Consider the following 20762-nt stretch of genomic DNA (forward strand, 5'->3'; position numbering starts at 1 on the left):
TTACCCCTCCCCCGCCCCGCTCCCCCTCCCCCTCCTCCTCCCTCCGCGCCCCTGCAAGCTACCCCGCAGACAGAGAGAGTTCATCCTGCAGGGGCCGGCGGGTTGGTGAAGGGGGGGTTGGGGGCGGAGGGAAGGGCGGCGGGAGCCCGATCGGTCCCACCCCCGGCTGCAACCCCTGGCAGGAAGAGATTGTAGCGGGAGCCGCCGCCGAGAGGGACGGAGCTCGGGAGGGCGGGCACCGGTGCCGGGGCGGGTGGGTCCGAGAGCCCGGAGGAGGGGGCCGGGGCGGGGGGCGCCGCGGGGGGCAGGGGGCGCGACAGAGGCTCCGCCGGCCCGGGCTGGGGCGCCTCTCATCCTGGGACCCCGGTGACACTGCCGGCTCCCTCCCTCCCGGGGCGGGCGGGGCAGCCATGCTCCTGTCCGGGGGCGACCCTCCGGCGCAGGAATGGTTCATGGTGCAGACCAAATCGAAGCCCCGAGTGCAGCGGCAGCGGCTGCAAGTGCAGCGCATCTTCAGGGTCAAGCTGAACGCCTTCCAGAGCCGCCCGGACACCCCCTACTTCTGGCTGCAGCTCGAGGGGCCCAGGGAGAACATGGGCAAAGCCAAGGTAAACAGCTTCTCCCCACCCCCACCCGTCCTTTCCAGCCAGAACCCTCTCTCGCTCCCCCGTCCCTGGGAGACAGGGGTCCCCAGAGGTCCCCCGACCTGGACCCAGCAGTATGGCGTGCAGGTACTGGGCCATCCTCCCTCCTTTCCAGATCTGAAGGCTTGGTTCCTTCCCTCTGGTTCCTTCTTTCTTTTCTGCCCCACCCCTCTCTTGCGTGTCACTTCTGTCCCTCAAGTGCGCTGAGAGAGGCTCAGCGGTAGCGGCCCATGAGCCTTTTCTGGCCGGGGCCTCAGCATCCACAGCCCCTCTTCTCCCCCTGGGGAGCAACTTAAGGTCCTGCATTTCTATGGCCTCTGCAACACACCTCTTTGTTCTCCACAAAGACTCTGGAAGGCCTGGGTCTTTCTGTCTCCTTTTAAGTCTCCTTAAATCCTGGGCTGTCCCTTGGAGACTCTCAGAATGCTGGGACTGGAGGGGCCCTTAGAGACGCTTCTGGAGCAACGCTGGCATTTTACAGATGAGGAATTGGGGACTGGAGAGGGTAAGAGGCCTACCTAAGTTCTCAGGGTCAGGTAGGTCGGAGTGTAGCGGGGCTGGGGCCAGCACCTAGGCCTCTGGGCTCCCTGGCCCACACTTGATGCCCTGGGCAGCCTCTTGCAGGGCTCAGGGGTCCGGGTGCAGCTGCTCTGGAAGGCACCAGCCCTTGGCGATGGGTGGGAATCTGGGAGGAGGGCTGTGGGCTTTCAAATGAAAGGGGCTGCTGTGTGGGCTGGACACTGGTCCGGCCAGGTCACAGGGCGGCTGTCTTGCATTCTTCCTGGCTCTCTCACAGGCTGCTCCTCAACCTGGGCCTCTCAGGTCCCCTCTGACCCCCAGTCATGGCCAAGGTCTCCCTCTCCCCCCAGATTCCCTTATCTTATCTTTTTCTGGTAGGAATGCTACAGCTTCCCTCTGCCCCAGACCACAGCTATCCATGACTCCCCGCCACCCCCCCCCCCCCCCCCCCCCCCCCCCCCCGCAACATACACCCCTTCCCCAGCTGGGTCTACACCAATATCCTAATTGGTCAAGGCCACGGATCAGGGAGGCCTAGAACATGCTAGCCAGTGGGTGGGCAGGCAGCCTGGAAAGTTCCTCCCTCAGCCCCTCCGTGGAGCTGCTGCGCCAGCAGTTTTTCTGGTTCTGACAGAGGTGCTGGGGGAGGGGAGGGGTGCCTGCCCGGAGAACAGATGTGCAGGAGTCCCTCAGATTAAGGCTTTTCAGTAACTGAAATAAGGTAGGCTAACAGGAGGAGGCTTTAGGGTTGTTTTGGGTTCTTAATCCTTTTGTTAATTTGAAATACAACAGCTCACCCTTTTATGGAACTGGTGTGTTTTCAGGTGCCTAGCTCCCCTGCTCTCTGCTTCAATCCTGGCTCAGCTTCTCCAGGCCTGTGGGCATCTGCTCCCACGGTGGCCTCAGGGTTCCTGGGCCACTGCTCCCTCCTCTGTACCCCAGGCCCTGCTAAAGTAACTGGTGTCTCCTGCAGGTCTCCCCGCCCCCCCCCCCCAACCTGGTTCCTCTATGTCTTCCCCTGGGGAAAGGCACTGTTTAAGATGGAAGCATAACGTAAGTAAGTAACTCTCTCCCTTATTGCATAGAATAAGCAGAAGGGAGATGGTCGGAGGTTTGGAGCAGGAGGATAGGGAAGGTGGGGAGGATAAGGTTTTGTCCCCGGACTTAGAAGATCTGGGCTCAATTCTCTGTCACCAAGTCACATGGGACAGAGAGGTGTGGTGGAGAGAGTGTGAGAATGGGGTTTGCAACCTTCTAACTGAGTGACCTGGGTCAAATCATTTACCCTCTCTTGAGCCTGTTTCCTCATCTGTAAAACAATATAAGGACACCCACTTCATGGAGGGGTTGTGAGAGTCCGTGGAAATAATGCATGCTTAAGTAATTTTGCAAAACGTGGAAAGCTACAGAGTACAGATGTCAGTTACTATTGTTGTTAAATAGTTGTACAACTTTGAATGAGTCTTTTTCCCTAAGCGTCTATCTCCTTGTTTGTAAAGTGAGAGGTTTGGATTAAATGTTCTCTAAGGTCCAGTGATCTGATACTGGAAAATTTCCCAAGTGTAAGGATGTTTTGTGGTTTCCATGTGGAGGTGCCGTGGCTGACCCCAATCCCAGCTAAAGGGGCACAGAATCATGCACTTTGATAATGGCCCACTGTCTGCCGGCCACCTGGCGGAGAGGACTCAGTGAGCCTGGAGGTTGCAGGACAGGGGAGGGGGTGGGGATTGGAGTGGCTTGTTTATGAGGGAAGGAGGGGTCAAGAAGGATCCAGGCTCCTCTGGAGAAGGGCCTGGGTGTGTTTCTACATTATATGCTGCTGGTTTTCCAAGAAAATCTCTGTAGAACTCAGGAGTGCCTTTCAATTGTTTTCTTGTGGTGAGATTTAAAAAATAGTGAAGGCATTGCTGGAAATCATATTCTCAGACAGCAAAATCAAACACTGGGGAGGCCTGGGCTCTCCGGGGTGAAATCAGCAAGTGGAAAGGAGAGTTTAATAATGGTCACAGTTGTCCAGGGACAAGCCCTGCTCAGTCCTTGGCAGCGTGTGAGGAAAGGTTGGGCGCAGAAGAGAGCTGACAAGTTCGCTTCTCCCCATTGGAGACGATGGAGGGACCTGGAGGGAGGTGATGGGGAGCCAGAGACTGCTTCTGGGAGCTGGGGGGCAGGGTGTGGTTTGCTGATTTTTGGCTTGGCTTTGAGATGGAAGTTGATCTGTCCCTGCTCCCACATTAACTGTGAATGATGCCCTGGAAGCTGGTAGTGGCCAGGGGTGTGCTGGAGCTGGCTCCTACTGACCCACTGTTAAAATTTCAGGAGGTTTGCAAGCCAGTGGAGTCCCATTGGTAGTTTGAAATCAACCTAGATGGGAGTATTTACACCAGAGAAATTGGCAAATGCTACAAATCAGGGCTACCTGTGCCCCCCCACCCCCCACCGATTGTTAAATGCTTACCAGCACACCTAATTGTTTTGTGGGCACCTAATCCTTCTCCTTTTTTTGGACTTAACTTTTCTTTTATCAAAGTAATACCAATTTAAAAACCCCATAATTTTTATTTTTTATTTTTTTTAGGATTTTATTTGTCCTTTTTCTCCCCAAAGCCACCCCCCGGTACATAGTTGTGTATTTCTAGTTGTGGGTCCTTCTAGTTGTGGCTTGTAGGATGCTGCCTCAGCATGGCTTGATGAGCAGTGCCATGTCCATGCCTAGGATTCCAAAGGGCGAAACCCTGGGCCGACGAAGCGGAGTGTGCGAACTTAACCACTCGGCCACGGGGCCAGACCCCCAATAATTTTTAAAAAGCTCACAGTAGAACACAGTGATTTCCTGCCTTGTCCCTCCCAGCTCTCTCTTCAGCGCCCTCCCTTGTGGACAGCATTTGTTCTGGCATTTACACTTCTCCACATTCCTAAAAAAATATGTAGACACTGTTATCTTTTTTTCCCCCTGCTTTTTATTTTCTCCCCAAATCCCCCCAGTACAAGTTGTATATCCTAGTTGTGGGTCCTTCTAGTTGTGGCATGTGGGACGCTGCCTCAACATGGCCTAATGAGCAGTGCCATGTCCTCGCCCAGGATCCTGGGCCGCCGAAGTGGAGCGCTTGAACTTAACCACTCGGTCACGGGCCGGCCCCGACACTGTTATCTTTTGATTCATCAGTTTTAGATACTTTTTACTTTCTGTTATTGTAGGGGAGGATTTAGCTCCCTGACGCTGCCATCCTCTTTCTTCCCAACATAGTTATATTTCAATTTTCTGTTAAATTTATATTTAGTATTTGTGTCATTATGCCCATGTAAATGGTATTCACGTAGAAGCATTGAAGTGCACTTTGATCATGTTTTCTTTCTTTCTTTTTCATTTCACTGAGGTTAAGAACTCTTTGTTTTCTAACTTGCTTGTTTTTCTTTGTACTATTGCTAATTCTTATGACTTCCAACAGTCTCTCAGTACAGTTTTCTACAAGGTCAGTCTATTGGTTCAAAGCATTCTTTCAGTTACAATTTTTTTTCTTGGAAAATCCCTCCTTCTGTCTGGCCAGTCGCTTTCCAGGGCTGCACAGCTGTCATCCTGAGACTTCAGTTGATTGACATCCTTGGCATCCTTTGCCTTTTGCTCTTTGTTAAATACCTTATTTCCTGGATCGCGTGTCTTTCTCTCTCTTGGGTTGGTGGAGCACGTCCATCAGTGGCTTCTCAAGTTAGAAAGACGGTGTGGTGCTGAAGAGCATGCTGCTAACTGCTCTCCACACACCTCTCTCTTGAGTCATACTCTCCAATCTGAGCTAGTTGGCCTCCATGCTTGGAGACGGTTGTCATCCTGGAACAGTGCCTGACGTGAAGCAGGTGCTCAATAATGGTTTGTTGAGTGGATGAATAAATTCTGATATTTCTCTTCACTATCATCCTGGAGATTATCTTTGCTTTTTTCTTATGTTGGATCTCCTGTCTTGATTTGCAGAGTAGCTTCCTGAGAAGGGTTTTATAGGAGGTAGCATGTTGGGGTTGCATGGATACATTCTGTCTCTAAAGGTCACTTAATTGATAATTTGGCTGGTATCAAATTGTAAGTGGGGAATTATTTTCCTTCAGAAATGTGAAAGCATTTCCTCATTGACCTCTTAGTGTTGAGAGGTCTGAAGCTTTTCTGGTCCCTGGTCCTTTGGATGTGAAGTTTCTTCTCTCTGGAGGTTTGTAGTTTCCTTCAATGTCTTGAGGTTTCCCTGGGAAACCCCTTTGTGTGGGTCTGTCTTTATCGTTGGTTACAATTGTACTTGCTGGGCCCTGCCATCTGGACACGCAGGTTCTTCAAATGTAAGACACTTTCTGGAACTATTTCATTGATGATTTTCTCCCTGTGTTTTCTCTGTCCTCTCTGGAATTTTCCTATTCAGACATTGGACTTTTTGGACTGGTCTACTTTTCTTATTTTTTTCTCCTGTTTTCCAACTCTGACTTTTTGTTCTGCTTTCTGGAGATTTCTTCAACTTTATCTTCCAACCCTTTTCTTGAGTCTTTCTTTTCTGCCGTTTTATATATGTGTATATATATATATATATATTTTTTTTTTTTGCTTGAGGAAGATTAGCCCTGAGCTAACATCTGTGCCAGTCTTCCTCTATTTTGTATGTGGGTTGCTGCCATAGCATGGCTGATGAGTGGTGTAGGTCCATATTCAGGATCCAAACCCGTGAACCCAGGCTGTCAAAGCAGAGTGCACCAAACTTAACCACTATGCCATGGGGCTGGCCCCCACCATTATATTTTTAATGTCTAGAAGTCATTTATGTTCTCTCTGAATTCTCTGCCTAAACATCCTATCTTATGCTTGTTTGATGTGTACAGAACTCTCTGTTATCTCTCTGAGGACAGTAATGAGAGTAAGCTCCCTGACATTTCCTTTCCCTGCTGGTTTCTCTTCCTTCAAGTTGCTTTTTTTTCTGTATATTTTCTGTATGTTTATTTCACATGAGAAATTTTCCTCAAATATGAGGTAATCCTTGTCTGGTTAAGAGTGAAGAACAAAAGGCCGATTGGGAGCTGAGGCTGAGGGTTGTCGATTTTGAGCTGGTTGTGTAGAGATCTGGGCACTGTCCGTTAGGAAACCCACTTGGTGATCTTCAGGTCTTTGCTCTTGGACTGGCCCGATTTCCAGAATACAGTCCTCTGTTCTCTATCCTAAAGGATCAGGGTCTGGCTGCTGAATCTCTGAACAGGAAGACCAAATTTCTCTGCACTTCACTGCAGACATCCTTACTTGGCACCCCCCTGCTTCCTCCATGTTTTCTGTGTGTGGTACCCACACCCTCAAGCATTCTGATCAACCTCTAATCCTAGGACCTTGCTTTCCGCTCTCTAGAGGTCAAACCTCCAGCATGTGGGGAGGTATTTGCCCAGCCTGTGTGTCGGGGGTGGTCGGGATCCTGGATCTAACTGCTCCTCAAACAGCTTTACCTCAGTCTACCTTTTTTTTATGTTCTCCTTCACTGCCTGTTCCAGAGTCTCCTGGTGATGCCATTTTGAGCCTTTTGAGTATTCTGCGGTGTAATTTGGAGCAGCTCTGGAAAGCAGACAATGAGTGGTAACTGCATTATGAGAAAGGAGAATCCTACATCGGGTGTTAAATAGTAAAGCCCCTGATCAAGTGTAGAGCAGTATTAAACCATTTGGCGTTATTGTTTTATTTCACTTACAAGTTGACAAAGGACCTGTGGGACTTTGAGAAGTATATTTTTACAAATACCGCACTCTTTTTCTGTTCTTATTTTGCTCCTGCCTCTTCTCTACTTTTTCTTCTCTTGGAGGAAAAAGGCCTGGGTGGGCTTTAAGCAGGAAAATTGCTCCAGGTATTTTCTGGATGTAAATGCCTATTGTTTCCTTATTTTATTTGCTCTGAGGTATAGACAGGGTCATGGTTAAGACCCCAGATTTTGGAGTCAGAGTGCCTGAACATCCCAGCCTACAGTCTGTGTGTTGACATGTGCCCTTCCCTGCTCACCTGAGATGGGGATGGCAGTAATTTTCTAATAGACCTAAGAGAGGAATAAATGACATAATGTGTGTAAAGAGCCTGGCACAGAGTAAGTATTCAATAAATGTTAGTTCAGATTTATTATTTTGAAAATTATCTCAGTTCCTATATATCTTTTAGTTAAAAAATATTGAACAGTTAATGGAACAATAAATATTTTAAGCTCTTTGCACAAAGGAAAAAACCACCCATAATCTTCTTTCACAGCACATCTCTTCATTTTTACATATTGTTTTCACAGTTGGAATGTGGGGTGCACGGGTTGGGGGCATTGGTTAAGGTCTGTGGGAGGTAAGCCACCTGGTCAGGTTCACCCTTGCTGTGCAGTGGGACCAGCTGAGGTTCCGGGTGGGAGGGATTGGCTTGGGACGTCCATCATGTTTTGAGCTGGGTTTGGACTGATTGAAAAGGGCTTAGACCTGAGCCTAAGTGTCTGGCTCTGTTTCAGTGCCTTCGGGGAAGGGGTTGGAGCTCTATCGCCTGGGCCAGGTTGAGGAGGTGAGCCTAGGCCTGAGGAGGGCAGGATGGCTTGGGTACTGGACAGAAGGGCTGGAGCGGTCTTTAGGATGGTTGTCAGAGACTCCAAATGGAGCATTTGTTCCCTAATGGAACTATCAGGGGAAAGCAGGAAGAGGGGTGACTGTCATCAACACAGGGATGTGAAGGGACATGAAGGCAATTGCAGTCAACCTGGTTGGCTGATTAAGAGGGAGTGCTCAGCTGCCTTGGAGCTCATGGGGTCCTGCTGGTGGAACTCAGCCATATAGTGGAGGGACCCAACCTCTCCCATGCCAGCTACTGCCGGAGACTGAGTGTATGAGTCCTGTAAGCATGAGGACTTGGTCTGCAGAGAGCCAGAGGCCTTCCTTTTGGTTCAGCCATTGTGCATATCTGCGGGGTTCCCCTGGATGCTGGCCCAGTGACTTATCTCCTCCTCTGTCTCCTCTGGGCAAGAGAGTTACCATGGTTACGGGTACAGGTTGTGCCAGAGACCTTCTGGAGGGGGATTAAGGCAGAATCCCACAGGATTACCCTGTAGTACTGTGCAGACAGCCCGAGGAGGCCTAAAGAGCTCTGGTTTCAGGGTCAGACAGATGTGGGTTGTGGTCCTGGCCCCGTCACCCTCTAGCTGTGTGTCCTTGGGCAAGCTACATAGCCCTCCTGAGCCTGCAGAATGGGAATAGGCTGTGCCAGGCATGGGGTTAAGCTCTTCCTTTGTATTAACTTACTGATGCTTCAAAAGAGCCTAATGAAGCGGGACCTGCTATTATCCCCATTTCACAGTTGAGGAAACGGCACAGGGAGGATAAATAACTTGCCCCAGGTCACACAAGTTCCTGGCCCAGGGAGGGAGGGTACTCAGCAGTGTGCAGTCTCTTTCTTGCTCGCTATTTCACAATTCTAGAATGCCAGAGTAGGTCTGCACCTTAGGACTGCTTCATTCAACCTGCCATTTTACAGGTAAAGAGACTGAGGCCCTGAGATGATAAATTCCACACCAGGACTCTAACTGACTGAAGTCAGGTTGGAACCAGAACCAGGTCCCTTGACTCTGAGCCCAGTGCTCCCCTTTCTCCACAGGCCTTCCCATCTGTCAGAGAGGTCTCTGGAAAGAAATAGTGTGTGAGGAGGCAGGACCAGGGAGAGAGGGGCTGGCTATGGGGAGTCGTTTGGCTTGGGGCTGGAGGGGGAGGACACATGCGTGGTGAGGGCAGGCCTTCTGGGTGGGTGAGTGTGAGTCAGTGGCAGGCCCATAAAGGGCTGCTGACTTCCTTTGTGCTCTCCTCTCTGGCTTCAGGAGTATCTGAAGGGCCTGTGCAGCCCCGAGCTGTGGAAGGAGGTTCGCTACCCGGCGGCCCTGCACTGCGCCTTCCTTGGGGCCCAGGGCCTCTTCCTCGACTGCCTCTGCTGGAGCACCCTGGCCTACCTGGTGCCCGGCCCCCCTGGCTCCCTGATGGTGGGCGGGCTGACCGAGTCTTTCATCATGACCCAGAACTGGCTGGAGGAGCTGGTGGGGCGGCTGCGCTGGGGTCCTGCCCCTCTGCTCACCCCCCGAGGGATCTGGGAGGCTGAGGTGACCCGGGCCTTTGGGGCCCTGGTCTGGATCCGTGGTGACCAGTATGCAGGGGACCTGCTGCAGCTGCCCCCAGCGGTCCAGGAGCTGCTACTGAGCCTGGTGCGGGATGCTGCGGGCAAGGAGGACATCATTGAGTGGCTCAGCCGCATTGGCACCTCCGACTCCCGCTCTGACCCGGAGGTCCTGATCTGCCCTCCCCACCAGCAGAAGGAAGGCCCGGCCATGGTGTCCGTGGGAGATGGTCCTGGGCCCCTCCTGGAGATGGGGACCCTCCAGAATGGGAGCCCAGAAAATTCAAAGAGATTAACCAGCCTGGGAGCCACCAGGTCCCTAGTCTCAGGCACCCCAAGTCAGAACGCACAGCAGGAGACAGCCAACCAGCTGGTACGGTAAGTTCTGGAGACTCAGGCTGGCTTCTCTGCCCCTCCCCCTGCACCCCAACCCCAAGGAAATAGTAGCTTAGGACCTAACTGGCCTTCCCACTTTCCAACAAACTTGGGCTTCCTCCAGGGTCAGTTCCAACAACCACGGTGGTACGGACAGTGCTCGCGAGGAAGGGCCATTGCAAGCCACCGGCAGCCAAGACTCTGCGAACCACACACAAGCCTTGTCACAGCAGAGGCAGGTCCAGAGGGTGGAAGACAAACTCCCCTTCCAGCCTCCGGTGTCAGCCCTGGGTGTGTGCCCGCCCTGGAAGGCCTGGGCCCCGGGGCCAGCATTTGGGCCCTTGTGGCCAGGGGCTATTGCTGCAACCTTCTGGAGGATCAATGAACTACATTCTCTCCACCTGGCCTGGCTCCTGTCCCAGGCGTGCCTCAGTTTCCCCTTCTGGCAGAGACCGCTGGGCCCCATTCAGTTCAAGCTGCCAGGGCAGAATGCATTGCCCTTAAATCTGGAGTGGAAGCAGAAGGAGCTGGTTCCTTTGCCCAGTGTGGAAAGCCCGGACTGTAGACCTGATGGGGGGCCAGGAGGAGAGGCAGCTCTACAGAATTGCGCAAGGCCAGAGACTCCCAAAAAAGTAATGAGTTTACTGGTGGTCTCAGGGGGCTCAGGTGTAAAGGACAAGGTGAGCCCAGGACTTCCACAAATAGGGCCACCTTTGACCTCTATGCCCCAACTCCAAGCTGGAAGTGAGCTGGGGGATCAGAGAAGTGTGCAGTTGGATTGTAAGGGGCCAGAAGAGGGGCCCTGTCCCGTGCCCCCCACAGGGCAAGAAGTACCTCCAGCTCAAGGGGGGCCTGTGGCTCAAGGGGGGCCGACAGTTCAGTCAGTCCCTGATGCTCAAACAGTGCCTGAAACTCGCAAAGTGCCCGTGGCTGCGGCAGTGCCCACAGCTCAACCCCCACCCACGAACCAAGTGCTGCCTGCAGCCCCCGAAGTGCCTACAGCCCAGATGATGCCGGCCGTCCAAGCAGAACCTGCAACCCCCAAAGTGCCTTTGGCTCCAACAAAGCCAACAGCTCAAGTGGTGCCCACAGCTCAAAAGGCAGCCGTGGGTCAACCGGTGTCGGCAGCTCGAATGGTGCCTGCAGCTCCCAAAACCCCCACAGCTCAGAAAATGCCTGCAGCGAAAGCATCACCTGCAGGGCCCAAAACACCCAAGGCTCACCCTGGGCCTGCAGCTAAAACAGGGTCTACAGCCCCCAAAGCACCTGTGGCCCCCAAAGCACCTGCAGCTCCCAAGGCCCCTGCAGCCCCCAAAGCTCCTGCAGCCCCCAAGGCCTCTGCAGCCTCCAAAGCCCCCAGGGTGCCCCAAACACCTGCGGCTCAGAAGGTGCCCACAGATCTAGGGTCAAACTTGGATGCAGCCAAACTCCTGAGCGAGCGCCAGCCTTCATCAAGGGGCAGTACCTCCTTCCCGAAGGGCCAGGGAGACGTCGGGAGGCAGGGTTCCCAGTCCAGCAGCACCTTGGCCCCCAGGAGTAAGCACCAACCTCAGGGGGAGGGACTCCTGGGGGCTTGGGAGGGGGCCCCGAGGCAGCCGCCTCGCCACCCACAGGCGAACAGCACGGTGACCAGCTTCCAGAGGTACCACGAGGCCCTGAATACACCCTTCGAGCTGAACCTGTCGGGGGAACCCGGGGACCAGGGCTTGCGGCGAGTGGTCATTGATGGCAGCAGCGTGGCCATGGTGTGAGTAACCACGGGCTTAGGGTGGGCTGGAGATGCTGGGGAGCTGGAGCAGGGTGTCTCTGAGGGGACAGAGTGTGGGTCTCCCTGTTTGACCTCTGTATATGGGTGACATGGGGTTCAAATGGGGAAAAGATGGGAGGGGAGTGATGCATGAGCATGAACGGCTAGTGCATGCTAGGCAGCGTGCGTGGAGTCATACAGCAGCCCTGCAAAGGTAGGTTTCTGTTCTTCCTCTTTGACGGAAGCAGAAATAGGCTCAGAGAGGTGAGGAATCTTACCTAAGGTCCCAGAGCCAGTAAGAGGCCCCGCTGGCCTTTGGGTTCAGATCTGTCCTCTGCCAAGACCCATGCTCTTCCCACTGCAGCCTACCTCACACAGCATGGCGTCTGGCAACCCCAGCCCAGCTTTCAAATGTTACACCCAAACCTTAAGGCCCAGCACAGATCTTCTCTATGAAGCTTTTCCTTAGAGATCACCCTCCCTGCGCAGCACTCACTGCTGTATATGTGAGCATAAATATATGCAAGACCACTTAATTTGCCACATGGCAGAGTGGTTGTCTATGCTGAGCACATGCCCAGCACACAGTAGGTCGTCAGCAAATATTTATTTCCTTTGCCCTGAACTGAGCTCTTTGAGTGTAGGGGTTGCTTTCTTCCTCCTCTTGCCCTGGAGGCCCCTAGATATACACACACACACACACACAATAGGTGAGTGCACCCAGTAGGTGCTCACAGAATGTTTGATGCTGGAGGGAGGAGAGGACATTGTCGAGGGCATTGTTGGTGCCCATAGTGCTAATGCTGGTGCCCTGGCATTGTCTGCTGTGCTGCCCTGGGCTGGCTCTGAGGGAGGGTGAGGGTGGAGGGGCAGGGCCACTCCTTGGGCAGGAATTGCCCCCTCACTTCCTACCCTGTCCACAGGCATGGCCTCCAGCACTTCTTTTCCTGCCGTGGCATTGCCATGGCAGTGCAGTATTTCTGGAACCGGGGACACCGAGAGGTCACTGTGTTTGTACCCACCTGGCAGCTGAAGAAAAACCGGAGAGTGAGAGGTGAGCTGTCTCCTGCCCCCCAGCCCCTCCAGAGTCACCAAGCTTTTCATTTCCCTGCCTCTCCATCCCCACTGTGGCCTTTCCACTGAGCCCTTCCTCTGACATCTCTGTCTTCTGCCTCTCACCTCCAGAGAGCCACTTTCTGACGAAGCTACACTCCCTCAAGATGCTTTCAATCACTCCCTCCCAGCTCGAGAACGGCAAGAAGATCGCCACCTACGATTATAGGTATGCCAGTCCTCAGGCCTTCTCTCTGTGGGGCCAGGGCTGGGCCAGGCTGGTGTGTTGGGGGGAGTCCTGCCTCATCTGCTTAGGAGATGGAAGCAAATGTGTCAGAGGGGGTCGTGTCAGAGAGGATGGTGTGGTACATGGGGCCTGTGTAGACAGAGGGAGGGACATGGCGAGGAGAGGGCTTATACCCAAGGCCAAGGGGTGTTCCTGGCTCTGGGCCTATGCAGCTCCATTTCCTTAGTTCCCAGGCTTTCTTCCTCAAGACCTGCGGGCTGAGAGCCACTGCTTGGGATGGGGCTAGCCCAGGGGACTCCCGGTGCTTCAGGGCAGCTGCTTCCCCCAGCAGCTGATTTTGGGTTGAAGTTCATGTCTGCTTCTGTCTTTTCCTTCCCCAGCCATACCCATACCCAGAGGTATGTGTGCGGCCGTATGTGGTTGGAGCCTTGGCTGGGCTCTGAAAATCGAGTTAGATTGGCCCTGTCTCCTAGCTAAACCCTGACTGCCTCCCTACTTGTCACTCCTAAGTACCCACTCCCCAGTGTGGTTGCAGGACCAGCATGCACAGAGGGAGCCTTTTGGGGCAGGGGAGGCCCTGCCGTAGTCCTGGGCTGGAGACGACACCCGGCAGAGACAGGTCTTGGCTTCCCTTAGGCACCTCCCATGCTGGGCAGGAGAAGTTCTGTTTGTCCCCCCTTTTCCCAAGACCTGCACCCACTCAGCTTTCAGGCCTGGGAAGGGCTGGGCAGGGCCGCTCAGACATCCTCATCAAGAGCTAGCCTCCCCACAAGGTCTTTAAGGGCCTTTGAAGTCAGGCCTGTGTTTGAGGGAAGATGGCTTTTCTGCAGAGGGCCCTCTGCCGGGCACTTGTGGAATAGCACACCTGGGGCCCCGATGGCAGTCTGCTGAGAAGTAGGTAGCCTTAGCTTGCTTTCCTGGTCACAGCCCTCTTTCGAGGAGATGTGATCCTTGGAAAATGGATTGGTTTATTCAGGTATTTGTTTTTATATGTGTTTTATGTGTGTATATGTACACACACACATCCATACGTATGTATGCATGTCTTGACGTGTACATGAATGTTGTGTGTTCGTAATGGAAAATTTATGTGTATGCTGTGTGGCAGGCACTGAGTTAGGCTCTTCAGTGTGTTGTCTCATTCACTTGAATGTTCGCAGCAATTTAGGGTCGGTGTTTTATGCCTGCTTTATAGATGTGGGGACTGAAGCAGTGAATGTCTGTGTGCAAATAGGGGTCTGTGTTTGCATATACTGTTTGGGGGGATTTGTGTCCAAGTTCACCCTCCCAGGGGCTAGTGGTGTTCCCAAATGGCTGCACAGATGAGGGGATGGGCTCTCTGGTACCAAGGGCAGCTTTTTTATCCAACACACTTCAATGTGCAGCTGCAAATTCACTTTCTCAGAGGACCCGAGGAGTGAGGGGCTGGTTACTGGGTTGTTAGCAACTCCCCCTCTCCCTGCAGGTTCATGGTGAAGCTGGCAGAGGAGACAGATGGCATCATCGTCACCAATGAGCAGCTCCACATCCTGATGAATAATTCCAAGAAACTGATGGTCAAAGATCGGTGAGGCGGCTTCCAGGGGCCTGGGCTGTTTCTTTCCCTTGGATGTCAGGCAGCCCCTGGCAGAGGGGTGCTGGGGCAGGGAGAGGGGCCTCGGAGCAGGGCTTTCCAGCATCTGCTGGGAGGAAATGTGGGTCTCAGCTCCGGTGTGGCTAGGTACCAATGGGGTGTGGGTGGGTCAAGGACTCCTCTGTGACCATGCCTCCTCTCTCCCGGATCCAGCCTGCTGCCCTTCACCTTTGCCGGGAATCTCTTCATGGTGCCCGACGACCCCCTGGGCCGTGATGGCCCCACCCTGGATGAGTTTCTGAAGAAGCCAAACAGGTAATGGGCCAGGCCTCCCCTGCCATCTCACCCGTCCTGGGTCTGACCAGAAACTTCCCCTCGGTGCTAGCCAGCACTTGTCTAATGCTTAATAACAGAGCGAGTTGACCTTTTTGGATCTTCATACTTCTACCACATATTTATGAATCCATAAATCACTTCTAGTATGGCTTTGCAGTTTACAGTTTTACACACATGCTTTAATACCATATGTATCCTTCCACAAATGACATTTGAACTCAGTGTCTTACCGTGTTTTCCAGACATATGCCATGTTAATTCATGTGGCTCACTTTAATGGCTGTGCGGTATTCCCTTACACGAGGATCCGACAGATTTATCGGATGTCTCCTGGAGGGCCATTTGGCAGTTTCCATGTTATGTTACTGGTGCCAGTGTTGCAAGGAGCAGCCTTGTTCTTGTTTCATGGTGTGCAAGGGCAGCTGTGTCTAGGGTATATACCAAGTAGGATTTTTTCACATTTATTATCCCTTGTGATCCTCACAACTTGGGTGAGACATACATGACCGCTATCCTCAATTTACAGATGAGGAATCTGAGACTCAAGTATTTTCCAGAGGTCACTGGGCTGGAACCGGCAGAACTGGTTTGCAGTAACTCAGAGCCTCCGGCTTCCGTGCCCTCTGAGCCCCCTTGCTGCCCACCCCCCAGTTCCCTGTGCCCAGCAGGGGACAGTGGTGGACCTTTTGGGCAGGGCACTGCTGCCCGGGCCAGGTCCCCCAGTCCCATTTCCCTGGTTTGGAAAAAATTGATGTGGACGAGGTTTGTCTGCTGTGTCCTCCCATATCCCTTGTCGGGTCTCCTTCCCTCTCTTGAGCCCCCTGGCTTGCTCGTCCTGGGTCAGGTTGGAAGCACTGCTCATCTAACTCTTAGCAAACCTTTGGTTTAAAACTGGTTGGAAATGTCACTTGGTCAAAGAGGTTTGGATTGGATGAGCCTTCAAAGCACAGAGGAATCTCTAATATGGAGGCCCCGCTAATGCCAGAAGTAGAGGAGGTATCTGAGGGCCCCTGAGTCTGGCACTTGGCCCAGCCTCAGGGACACTTAGCAGTGGGGTGAGGCTCTGCAGGGTTTCCACAGATGTGGTTTTCTTCTTGGATGACCTCTTGGGGCGGGATATCCACCTCCCTCCTCCAGCAGCCCCTCAGCCCCTCTGCTCTGCTCTCTTGGTGTAGGTTGGATACTGACATTGGCAACTTCCTGAAGGTGTGGAAGACTCTTCCTCCCAGCTCAGCCAGCATCTCTGAGCTGAGTGATGACGCTGACCCCGCACCCCTGGAGAGTCCGCAGACTGTGGAAGAAGTCAGGGAGGAGGAGGAGGAGGTGGAGGAGGAGGTGGAGGAGGAGGAGGGGCAGGACGAGGAACAGAGGGAGGAGCAGGAGATGCATGAGCCAGTAGAGGAGAAAGATGACCTGGACTCTTCGCTGGCATCAGTGTTCAAGGCTGAGTGCCCTTCCCTTTCAGAGGAAATCCTCCAGTGCCTCAGCCTCCACGACCCCTCCGACAGGGCCCTAGACATCGATCTCTTGCCAGCTGTGGCTTCTCCCCACCTGGGCATCCCCTGGGATGGGAAGCCTCCTTGCCAGCAGGTGCTTGCCCACCTGGCCCAGCTGACCATCCCCAGCAACTTCACCGCGCTCTCCTTCTTTGTGGGGTTCATGGACTCCCACCGCGATGTCATCCCCGACTATGAAGCCCTTGTGGGCCCCTTGCACAGCCTCCTCAAGCAGAAGCCAGACTGGCAGTGGGACCGGGAGCACGAGAAGGCCTTCCTGGCCCTGAAGCGAGCCCTGGTGTCTGCTCTCTGCCTGGCGGCCCCCAACCCCCAGCTACCCTTCCGCCTGGAGGTGATGGTGAGCCATGTGGCCCTGACGGCCATTGTCTATCAGGAGCACTCAGGGAGGAAGCACCCCATAGCCTATACCTCAAAACCCCTCCTCCCAGATGAGGACAGCGAGGGCCCCCAGTCGGGGGGAGATAGCCCCTATGCTGTGGCCTGGGCCCTCAAGCATTTTTCCCGCTGCATTGGAGACACCCCGGTGGTCCTGGACCTGAGCTACGCCTCCCGGACCACTGTGGACCCCGAGGCCCGAGAGGACCGCAGGGTCTCCAAAGCATGGTTGATCCGATGGTCCCTCTTGGTTCAGGACAAAGGCAAGCGGGCCCTGGAACTGACCCTTCTCCAGGGTCTGCTGGGGGGGAACCGACTGCTGACGCCTGCATCCTCCATGCCTCGTTTTTTCCAGGTTCTGCCGCCTTTTTCTGACCTGTCCACCTTTGTCTGCATCCACATGTCAGGCTATTGCTTTTACCGTGAGGACGAGTGGTGTGCTGGCTTTGGTCTCTATGTCCTGTCTCCCACCAGTGCCCCTGTCTCCCTTTCCTTCTCTTGCTCCCCTTATACCCCAACCTATGCCCACCTGGCAGCCGTGGCCTGCGGCCTGGAGCGGTTTGGTCAGTCCCACCTCCCTGTGGTTTTCCTCACGCACTGCAACTGGATCTTCAGCCTCCTCTGGGAGCTCCTGCCCCTCTGGAAGGCTCGGGGCTTCCTTTCCTCCGACGGGGCTCCGCTACCTCACCCGAGCCTGCTTTCCTACATCATATCCCTCACCTCTAGCCTCTCATCCCTTCCCTTTATCTACCGAACCTCCTACCGGGGCTCCCTGTTTGCTGTGACAGTGGACACTCTGGCCAAGCAGGGTGCACAAGGGGGCGGGCAGTGGTGGAATTTGCCAAAGGATGTGCCAGCCCCAGTCGTGTCTCCCCATACCATGGGCAAGAGGCCTGACTTGCTGGCATTACAGCTGAGCGACAGCACCCTGGCGGATATCATTGCCAAGCTGCAGGCTGGGCAGAAGTTGTCCAGCTCCTCACCCTTCAGTTCTGCCTTTAACTCACTCAGCCTCGACAAGGAGAGTGGCCTGCTAATGTTCAAGGGAGATAAGAAGCCCAGGGTCTGGGTAGTCCCGAGGCAACTCCGGAGAGATCTGATTTTCTCTGTGCATGACCTCCCCATGGGGGCCCACCAGAGGCCCGAGGAGACCTATAAGAAGTTGCGGTTGCTGGGGTGGTGGCCGGGGATGCAGGAGCATGTGAGAGATTACTGTAGGAGCTGCTTGTTCTGCATCCCCCGAAATCTCATAGGCAGTGAGTTGAAAGTTATTGAGTCACTGTGGCCCCTCAGGTCGACTGCCCCCTGGTCGAACTTGCAGATCGAGGTAGTGGGTCCCGTCACCATAAGTGAGGAGGGCCACAAGCATGTGCTGATTGTGGCCGACCCCAACACCAGGTGGGTGGAGGCGTTCCCGCTGAAGCCCTACACGCACACGGCCGTGGCCCAGCTGCTGCTTCAGCATGTATTTGCGAGGTGGGGTGTTCCCGTGAGGCTGGAGGCCGCCCAGGGCCCCCAGTTTGCCCGCCATGTCCTGGTGAGCTGTGGGTTAGCCCTGGGAGCCCAGGTAGCTTCCCTGAGTAGGGACCTTCAGTTCCCCTGCCTGACGAGCTCAGGGGCCTACTGGGAATTCAAGAGGGCCCTCAAGGAGTTCATCTTCCTGCATGGCAAGAAGTGGGCCGCTTCCCTGCCCTTGCTGCACCTGGCCTTCAGGGCCTCCTCCAGCCAGGCCACACCGGTCCAGATCCTCACGGGGGCTGAGGTGAGGCTGACCGAGCCCCTGTGGTGGGAGATGAGCAGTGCAAACATCGAAGGGCTCAAGATGGATGTCTTCCTGCTGCAGCTGATGAGGGAGCTGCTGGAGCTCCACTGCAGGGTGGCCGACAAGGCGAGCGAAAAGGCCGAGAACAGGCGTTTCAGGCGGGAGAGCCAGGAGAAGGAGTGGAACGTGGGTGACCAGGTCCTCTTGCTGTCCCTCCCCAGGAACGGCAGCAGTGCCAAATGGGTGGGTCCCTTCTATATCGGCGACCGGCTGAGCCTGTCTCTCTACAGGGTCTGGGGCTTCCCAACCCCAGAGAAGCTTGGGTGCATCTATCCCAGCAGTCTGATGAAGGCCTTTGCCAAGAGCGGCACTCCCCTGTCCTTCAAGGTCTTAGAGCAGTAAGCTGGAGCAGTGGGGGAGCCCCTGCCCCAGGGCCCTGGGCTGCTGCTGCCAGGCTTCCCCCCACCCCAGCAGTGCTCTCACAGGCCCCTGGAGGCCTTCGCTGTGCCTTGTGTAGAGAAGTTAATTCATAAAGCTTTGCTGAGTTGCCTTGAACTGGGCACCAGCGTCCCTATGGACACATTCCCCTTTTGGGGTATTGGGGGAATCTGCCAAAGGCTGTCAGATATGGTTCTCTGGCCGTTTTATCCTGGGGGGTAGAAAGTCCCCTTACTAAAGGCCAGGTGCTCAATGTCTTTCCCCAAGGATCCCCTCCACCCTGTCACACATAGGCAGGTAAACACGTACACACCCCTAAGAATCTTACTCCTGGCTATCTTAACCATGGAACAGCGTGGCTCTGGACCTCAGAATGAGAACCACATTCCCCTCTCAAACACAAACCTCAGATGTAGACTCCTCCCCTGACCTGTTCATCTGGGGGCCCTTCGCCCTTGGCATCCCCTGCCCAGCTGTCAAGCGAGGGCTGGCAGTCCTGGGCCTCGAGGCTCGGAGCTGGGGTGGGAGGATGGCCAGCCACATAGGCGTGAAAGGACAAGGGGGAGACTGAGTCAGTCTACCTCATTTGACTCCAGCCAATGGAGACAGTCCCCCGACCCCTGCGTTGATGGTGTCAACCCCACGGGAATCAAGGATCTTGATGCCAAGTGTGGCATTTCTACCTGAAGAGCTGCTTCAACTAGACCAAGGGCCCCAGGCCTCTGTCTCAAGGGGGATGGTGTCTGAAACCAGCAGTCTGGCACACGGGGAGGTGCTGGCTCTACCTCTCAGCCCCACCCCAAAGCTCACAGCCCTCTCCTCCTGCCTCCACTGTACCCTGTGTCCCAGACCCTACATGGTGTGTGACTGCTTTGATTGGATCACCCCTCATCCCCTGGACCTGGCTTCTGTAGAGCAAAACCCAGGCTCCCTCAGAGCCACCCTGCAACGGTCACTCTTGCAGCAAGAGGGAGTTTCTTGTAGGTGTGTGAGCGTCCACTCACCACTCTGAATTGCTGCTGCCCACAGAGTGGGCTCCAGGTGAGGGCCGGCACCGTATCACTCTGGCTGGGCCTCTAAGTGGCTTTATTTCTCCAAAGCTGGGCTGGTCTTCTGGCCTAGCTCAGGTTGTCGAAACGCTTGGCATTGCTAGAGCCACAGTAGAACCTACCACTGAGTCCAGTTTGTTTGTTTTACAGCCAAGGAAAGAGGCCCAGAGAGGGGAAATGGCTTGCCCAAGGTCACACAGCTAGTTCGTGGCTGAGCTGGAGCCAGGATTAAGCTTCCTCACTGCCAGTTCACCATAGACTGGGCTCTGGAGACAGGTTCAAGTGAGAGAATCCCTCAAAATCCTGTACCCGTATTCCTTCCAGCTCCTCGTCTCCCAAGCCTAGTAGACAATCTACTTAGATGTTGCCCTTAAACCATTTCCTGCTGCTAATTCTGTCCAGGAAAGAATGACTGGGTGACAACTGAGAAATTGAAAGGTGAGCCGTGGGATTTTTAGCAGATCCTTCTTTCCCCCTCCTCCTCTCCCTCCTCCTCCGCCTTCTCCTCTTCCCCCTTTTCCCTCTAATGGTACATCCAGCCTCCTTATCCCTCCCCAGTGCTATACCCATAAATGTTAACCACGTTTATGATCTTATGCCCATTTATGTGACTTTTTCATTTGACTTGCCAATAAATGGATCAAAATGGAGCCAATGTCCAGTTCTTTTTTAGCTTCAGACTCAGTTATGGGAGTGAGGAGAGGGTGGGGGCAGTCGTGAGGTGTGGCAGTTGCATGTTTCCCAGGCTGATGTGCAGATTTGAAGGCCTGGATAATAACCTTTTCAAGTCCATCTGACCCAAGCCCTTATTGACAGGCAAGGAGACCAGTGCCCAGGTAGTGACGTGTTCAAGGCCCTGTGGCTGGTTCTTGGCAGGGCTGGGAGGAGAGCCCAGGCTGTGGACTTCCATGCTGGTGCTCTTTCCAGTTCATGTCTTGGAAGTGGGCAGGGTGGGAAGGAAGATGAATGAAGGCTGGCATAAGAGAATGGCATCAGTGCTGAACC

The 20762-nt window shown here is 54.3% G+C and overlaps 1 protein-coding gene across 2 annotated transcripts; it reads left to right on the top strand.

The window, feature by feature from the left end:
• Positions 1-272: 272 nt before the first annotated feature.
• Positions 273-20413, top strand: NYNRIN (NYN domain and retroviral integrase containing). Of its 2 annotated transcripts, none has more exons than XM_044765378.2 (8): positions 273-608; positions 8996-9663; positions 9785-11407; positions 12331-12461; positions 12593-12689; positions 14173-14274; positions 14494-14595; positions 15792-20413. In XM_044765378.2, the coding sequence occupies exons 1-8, from the start codon at positions 411-413 to the stop codon at positions 18670-18672; spliced, it is 5802 nt and encodes a 1933-aa protein (XP_044621313.2). In that variant the 5' UTR covers positions 273-410; the 3' UTR covers positions 18673-20413. The 2 variants fall into 2 exon arrangements, with proteins under 2 accessions (XP_044621313.2, XP_044621314.2); XM_044765379.2 differs by lacking the exon at positions 273-608 and adding an exon at positions 652-1149.
• Positions 20414-20762: the final 349 nt, after the last annotated feature.

The sequence above is a fragment of the Equus asinus genome, chromosome 2 (assembly GCF_041296235.1).
Source record: "Equus asinus isolate D_3611 breed Donkey chromosome 2, EquAss-T2T_v2, whole genome shotgun sequence".
Taxonomy (NCBI): domain Eukaryota; kingdom Metazoa; phylum Chordata; class Mammalia; order Perissodactyla; family Equidae; genus Equus; species Equus asinus.